The 7916-nt window shown below is 33.3% G+C and overlaps 1 protein-coding gene across 1 annotated transcript in view; it reads left to right on the forward strand.

Annotated features, from left to right (window-relative positions):
* Positions 1–7410, forward strand: part of THSD7A (thrombospondin type 1 domain containing 7A) — a 131525-nt gene extending 124115 nt beyond the window's left edge. The window contains 2 exon segments of the mRNA XM_017847066.1: positions 1223–1310; positions 2001–7410. Coding sequence (XP_017702555.1) covers positions 1223–1310; positions 2001–2085 — 173 coding nt within the window. The 3' untranslated portion in view covers positions 2086–7410.
* The last annotated feature ends 506 nt before the right edge of the window (positions 7411–7916 follow it).

The raw sequence follows: 7916 nt of genomic DNA on the forward strand, positions 1-7916 counted from the left end.
AAAAAAAAAAAAAAAAAAAAAAAGATTATTATTGTCATTATTTTAAATTTTATATATAGTTTCCCCAAAGTGAAAATTTTAATATATTTAGAAAGTACATGTTCTGAAAACTTAGATATTCTTTGATTTTGAAAATACCAAAAAAATTTGTTGAAGAAACTCTCAATGTAGAGAATTTCAACCGTGGAACAGTTCTTTTGATTCTAAACTGAACTCAAATTAAAAAAAAAAAAAAAATCTTTAGGATTAGACAGAAAGGATATTTAGAATATTTATTGAGTTTATTCCCAGCAAATGAACTTCTAACTTGATCTAACTCCAGGCGAAAAAATTCCACAGTACCAATTTGCATTTGATGCCTTTCAAATATTGAATAAACCAGAGTCTACGTGAGGTCAGTTTTGCCCAATCTATAATTTAACACCAAGATCAAATATTTAATTGCAATAGAAAATATATGTTGATGTGAGGATCAAATTAAATCAGCCAATGTCATGAATAACAACTTGTGCTTGAAGTTTATTCAGAGCATAAAATTGAGGAGTTCAAAGACAATGAGACCAGAAACCCAAATTATAAAAGTTCCTGTTATGTCTGATTCCATATAATAGAAAAGATAGAAAACAATTTATAGATCCTTTTATATGTTAATCAAACTGGTTGTTTTTGTAAATGACATTGTCAGCCAATTTTAAAACACATTGTAAGTGCAGACTAGATAAAAGATTATTAATTCCATAAGATGTTAAATATATTCACTTTCAATTTTACCTGGAATAAAATGACAAAGTTTTGTTTAAATACCTAACTGTGTAAACTCGAGGTTGTAGAAACTTTCTTAAAATTGCATTTTCATCTTATCATTGCAATTCTCAAAATAGATTGAAAATCAGAAGAAAATGTTTACATAGCATTACACATGTATTGAGTTTGAAGTAAAATTGAGATGAAAGGCAGCTGAAGTTTTGACAAAGAAACTTGAAATCTGAAGTCAAACATTTGTAACTTTTCAATTCAATTTTCCTTGATAACTTATCTTTAATGAAGCAATATCTAACCCATAACAGCAGCTTTGCATTAATCATTAACTGTGCTGAAGCAATAATTTTTGGGGGGTTTTGAAAGAAATTGGTAATGTGTGACTGATCATTGGTCATCGTTAAAGACTGCCTCATGTATACCAGACTACTGTAAATTAATAACTAATATCCATTCTTCTTAGATGGGAGACTAAAGACCTGGGTTTATGGCGTAGCAGCTGGGGCATTTGTGTTACTCATCTTCATTGTCTCCATGATTTATCTAGCTTGGTGAGTGTTTAAATAATTAAAAATCCAAAGAGATACTTAATCGTAACACAGAAACAGCAAACTAATGTCTCAAATAAGTTCTCTACATTTATCTGGTGTTCACATGAATTTCTAAATAAACATGGCTTTAGTCCTAGATGGGCTAAAAGCTACCAAATCTGAACCATTTCGTTTCTAAAGATGAGCAAGAACTTGCTGCAGGTCATCTTCTCGAGTGTGTTCTCTTGCATACTTTCAAGAGAATATTGCTTTGTACTGATTATGGCAAACTGTGGATTTTTATATTGAATTACTAATGGAGGAAGATATTACAGTAATACCTAATCATATTCAACTATCTTTTAAAACATGCATTATTTATAAATTATGCATTATTTATAAAGGTTTCTGACCAAATGAAAATGACCCTACTGTGATATTATTTCTGTTGTCAGTACTAAAAGAATCCCATTTGGATAATTTATCTTTTGTAGGATAGTAAAACACTTGAAGTTTACTTAGAGTTTATTCAAAGCAAAAACTGAAATTCAAGGAGATCAGAAAATCAAATTCTAAGGTAGACTTTAGGCAATGCAGGCAATGAAGCGATTTTGGTTTATCAATTTGTTTTACTTTTTTTTGCTTAAAGCAATCAAATTTACAATTATAAACTGATTTTCTTTCTCCTAATTGTAATGAATTGTTTTACAGCAAAAAGCCAAAGAAACCCCAAAGAAGGCAAAACAACCGACTGAAACCTTTAACCTTAGCCTATGATGGAGATGCTGACATGTAACATACAACTTTTCTGGAAACAACCAGTCTTGGATTTCTGACTTCATAGATGTCCAGAGATCACAACAAATGTATCCAAACTGTGTGGATTAAAATATATTTTAATTTTTAAAAAGGGCATCATAAAGACAAGAGTGAAAATCATACTGCCACTGGAGATATTCCAGACAGTACCACTTACATAGAGACTATCAACCATGAGAATTATAGGAGATTTAGCTGAATACATGCCGCATTCTGAAAGTTTTATGTCATCTTTTCTGAAGTCTACCAACTGAAAAACCACTTTCATCTCTAAAAATAATGGTGGAATTGGCCAGTTAGGATGCCTGATACAAGACGACTGTCTGCAGTGTTAATCCATAAAACTTCCTAGCATGAAGAGTTTCTACCAAGATCTCCACCATACTATAGTCAAATTAACATGTGTACTCAGTTGAATGATACACATTATATCAGATTATGTACTTGCTAATAAGCAGTTTTAACAATGCATAACATATAAGCTCTAAGCTAAGCAGAAAATCCATTGAATAAATTCAGCATCTTGGTGGTCAATGGTAGATTTTATTGACCTGCATTTTAGAGACGGAGCCTCTTTTTTAAGACTTCATTCTTGTCTCTCTCCAAAGTAAGAATGCTGGACAAGTACTAGTGTCTTAGAAGGAAGAGTCCTCAAGTTCAGTATTTTATAGTGGTAATTGTCTGGAAAACTAATTTACTTGTGTTAATACCATACGTTTCTACTTTCCCTGATTTTCAAACTGGTTGCCTGCATCTTTTTTGCTATATGGAAGGCACATTTTTGCACTATATTAGTGCAGCATGATAGGCGCTTAACCAGTATTGCCATAGAATCTGCCTCTTTTCATATGGGATGAAGACATCTGTGCCAAGAGTGTCATGAAGACATTTGCAAGTTCTTGTATCCTGGAGAGAGTAAAGTTCAGTTTGGATGGCAGCAAGATGAAATCAGCTATTACACCTGCTGTACACACACTTCCTCATCACTGCAGCCATTGTGAAACTGACAACATGGCGGTAATTTAAGTGTTGAAGTCCCTAATCCCTTAACCCTCTAAAAGGTGGATTCCTCTAGTTGGTTTGTAATTGGTCTTTGAAGGCTGTTTATGACTAGATTTTTATATTTGTTATCTTTGTTAAGAAAAGAAAAGAAAAGAAAAAAAGGAACTGGTTGTCTTTTTAATTTTCAGCAGATGGAGAAAATAAAATGTATCAATGACTTTTGTAACTAAAGGAAATCAAAATTATATGTTGATTTTTCTTTCTCTCTAATTTGATTTCCCAGTTTCAGCTTGAATGTCTGTGTTGCAGGCAGTATTTCAAGATCCATAGTCTTTTGCCTTTCTCACTGACAAAATTTGAAGCAATCTCTTCCATGTATGATTTCAAAACTAAAATTTTAAAAGAGAGGAATAAATATCTTGCCCAAGACTTCATTACATATCTAGACCAAGAGTGGCAAACTTTTTCTGTAAAGGACTATACAGAAAATATTTTCCATAAGGTCTATGTTGCAACTTCTCAACTTTGCCATTCTGCTAATGCGATCTTAGTAAATAAAAGAATGAACATTACTGTTTTCCCATATACCTTTCCTTACAAAAACAGCGAGTAGGCCACCTTGGCAGGTCATATTTTGCTGACCCCTGGTCTGGATGTTTTTTAATGCTAACTCTCCATAGTGTCATCTTTCGTTTTCATTCATTTACCCACTGACTGTTCAATGTTCAAAGGTGAGAATTTACAGTCATTACGTTTCCCACTGTATCAAAAGTAGCTATATTTTCTGCAGATGTAGCCCTGGGAATGGCACAGTGGAACAATATTTAACTCAGCAGACTTCTTGCAAATGAAAGGAAAACTCAAAAGGTGCCATTAAAAAGCAATACCATTTTCAGGCAACATTATTGCAACAACCTTTGTGAGAGAGGAGGACACTAGCTTTTCAGGTTCTTTGAAAAATAGGATAATATGCTATTTTATCTTAAACAGCTGTGTTCCTGTAAAAGTGTTTTGGATGAGAAGGTATTTTACCCTCATACTGGAGTATGAACTCCCCCTGCTGTTGATTAGAGTGTTTGCAAAGATTACAAAAGACATCAGGTTAGGATGTCATTGTCCCCAAAATGAAAATATTTGTATGTATTTCAATAAGAACTAAATGCAGTAAGCGCTAATTCCTTATTCAATATTCACTATCATTTCAAAGAGAACAGGTAGGAAGATGAAAATTTTACTTTAAAGCAAGGATTTAAACAAAACCATAAAAACAAAATCCATTTTATCTGTTTTATTAAAGAGGAAGAAAAAATAATATTGTTACTCTAAAACTGTGATTGTCTATGTATATACTCAGGGGTCTTCCAAATAATCCTAAAGTTGATCTCTTTGAATAAAATAAAATCCATTTGTCCAAAATGGTTAAGAAAGAATCTATTATGGTTACTTGAAAAATTCAGCTAACCCTCTTATGAAATGTGTGCAACACCTAATAATTTTTAAATGTGGGATAGAATAAAATACTGTTCCTACTAAAGCTATACTGAAGATATTGTAAAATGTCACTAATTCAGAAAAGATTAGTATCATCCTACCTATAAGAATTAGAAAATCAAAATTATAGAATGTTATGAAAAATACATTTTATTCATAAATTGATTAGATTTTACAGCATATATGCATATATATACACACACACACACACAAAATTATATGAGAGAGGAGAAATTAATTAGGTTCAACATGACCTAATATTAGAGAACATATTGGAAGATCACTGTTAAGATAAATAAATACTGGATAACCTCTTGTTAGAAAGGTGGAAAGAGGAGAATGTAGCAATCTGGCTATTTTGGACAAATGGAAGGTTACTATATTCATGTTTATAACATGAAAATGACCTTATTTTTGTTTCTGGCATGAGACAATGAGTTAAATATTTTATTGGAATTTCATCAAAACCTTATTTTCCTGTTCCTTCTAAAATTTGGGAGGGGAATGTAGTAGTAACTTCTCTATTGACACTTTCACCTTACTGAAGTGGTCTGTGAGGCCAAAAAGATGTAGAACTGCTGTTCCCTAGACTGAAGGTCTGTTTGGTTTTTTAAAAAAAGAGCAGAAAAGTTTGACACAGTAGCATATGATTTTGCTGGACTGTTTCACTAGAAACCATGTAGAATAGAACTAACTGATCTCTTTTGAAAGGGGCTGATTTGCTTATTCATCAATACCTAATCCAATATATGGACTGTAATCTTATTCAAAGCCTTTTTTGAGGACACTACAGTGTAGCTTAAGTGAATTAAAAAAGAGTATATAAAAGCATGTTTTACTTACTTATAACAAAGCACAAATTACTTCTAACAAGGCAAATATTTATTGACACGTAAGACACTCTGCTAGGCACTGTAAAAAACAAAAGTTAGTAACGGCTTTTGTATACATAGGTACTTAAGACATCCAGAAGAAGGGGAAAATGCTTAATGAGTGAAGATAACAGTGAAACCTGTTGACTTTTTCTCTAGGTTTGTTTTTAGAGGGGGTTAGTATTTTCCCCTATGTAATATACATGTCTTTAGGCCATGGTATTAGGAGTTTGATTTTTCCCTGCCCCACCCTCAGGTAGGTGGCAGTGGTCACTGTAACTTAATCAGACCCCTGTTAAGTTCCTGGGCATTTCAAGATAAATTCATGTCTTCCTTCTCACAGGAATTGAATAGACCTCTCACACATTTATTTACCTCCCCTAACAACCTGTATCCTTGGTTCTTTCTGATTATTTTCTTTGCTTGGTCTCTTTCTACTCTCAACAGCTATTCTTACCTACTTCCCATGAAACATGCCCAATCTTTTAATTAAAAAAAAAAAAGAATTCCTATATGTCCTTCTACTAGAATCTAAGTGTCACTCACTCAGAGTGTGAACATCCTGACTTACACCAAATACACTGGTCAAAGAAATGAATAAAGGGAAAAGGAAAAATGTGGAAGGCATGTAGGAAAAAAAAAAAGCCCTTTTCTGTAAAAATGTCCATGCCTACACTTGCTTTAGATCACCCCATATCCTCCTGTCTCCATCTCAAGTCTTTGTTCACATTCCACACCACAAGACAGTGAGGGAGGCCCGTGCTTTTCAGTACCATAAAGAAGGGAGAGCCTGTTCTAAAGCTGATGTGGGTCTGAACAGTACATGAGAAGCACAATTCCCAAATGATCTGGGATCTCCTGTTTATGAAAATATTACCAAATTCAAGTGTGGGTTCTTCTATTTCCGCTCTAAAATTGAGGGTGTTGAAAGAATAGTAGTCCTTGAGCAAATCTGTGAGGAATCTTGTCGGAATGTGATCTTTCCTGGGACTAGTTTAGCTGTGAGAGCTACATCTGGCTGTTCTGGGAATAAGAGTCTCTCCTGGTCCTGCCCTCAGGCGGCCCTGGCTGCAGGACAGGATTTCAGGTATCAGAAACTGATGTGTGAGCCAAGCAAATAGTTATCCTTTTATAAAAAGGATGGTTTGCAGTGTGTTAAGATAATCTTATATCTAGCAGGGACACTGAAAAATGGTTATGTCTACATTATTAAATGAATAAAGCTAATGCTAACCAGTTAATATTGCATTTTTTTTTTGTGTTTCTACCAAGTCAGATCTTAAAAGTGGGCAGTATATGAAGAGCTTTAGTTTGTGTGAGTCATGTTTTCAGTGATCAAAAATCTCTATATTATTTAGAATATAATTGTCAGTCTTGTTGTGTTTTGTAGATTTATTCTGTTTTAAGCCATAGTTTCTAGATTACCTACTTTTAATCCTCAGTAAACTTTTCCCAATTATTTTCAGAAATCTGTTTGTGTTTATTTTTAGAAAGTAAACATTTATATTCCTTTTCTGGTACTTTTTTCTCCATTTCTATCACAGAGATTTGAAGAGATCAGTATCTATCATTGTAAAATATAACTTTATTAAATTTGCAATCTGTCTTTCTATAAATTATTATTCCCTAAATGTGTATTTTATGTTATCTACCTGAATATTTATTCTGTTTAAATAAGGAGGCAGCTGTCTAAGAATTTTTGTTAATATTACTTTGTAAATTGTGTAATTTATTTTACATTATGTACATTTCCTTTTTAACGCACAAAATGTCTATGTACAATTAACTACAGATTTGCAAATAATGTCACTAAGCTTTATTCAGTCAATACAGATGGCATGTGAAGATGTAATATGCTTTTTTACATTTTCATATGGGTTATTTGTAAATAACTATATTGCTGACAAACATAAATACGGAAATCATTTTCATTCTAATCATGTGTATCTGTGTTTGTTTTGATTTGCACCAATTGCTTCTTAAATATGAATTAAAATTTTTTCCCAGTGAATACCTAAACCCTTTTACCTACTGTATCGCCCTTTCCTGGGTCGTATAACAACTCCAATTTGGAAAGTTCAAGAAATGCAAACTTTTACTTTGAAAGTTGGCTGAGGCCACCAGATGAATCATGGACAAAAGACCTCCTGGTTTCCAGTCAGTTCAAAAACGGCAGCAGCAGAGGATGGGGAAACTCTCTACAACAGAATACAGCTCTTCCCACCCAGTCAGTCATAAGGCACACCCCTCGCTGTCTCTTGTCCCTGTGTCTACCTACAAAAAACCAAACCTAAAAGTCAAAGCAGAAGCTCACGCCTTAACAAATTCAGGAAGGGACACACAACTTAGACAAGTTACTTCCGGGGTAGTTTGCAGTTAAAACATTTTCTGAAATAGCCATTTGCTAAAATGTAAGTAAATAGGGAACCATCTAAGCCCTCAA

This window comes from Rhinopithecus bieti, unplaced genomic scaffold (genome assembly GCF_001698545.2).
Source record: "Rhinopithecus bieti isolate Rb0 unplaced genomic scaffold, ASM169854v2 scaffold_28090, whole genome shotgun sequence".
Taxonomy (NCBI): domain Eukaryota; kingdom Metazoa; phylum Chordata; class Mammalia; order Primates; family Cercopithecidae; genus Rhinopithecus; species Rhinopithecus bieti.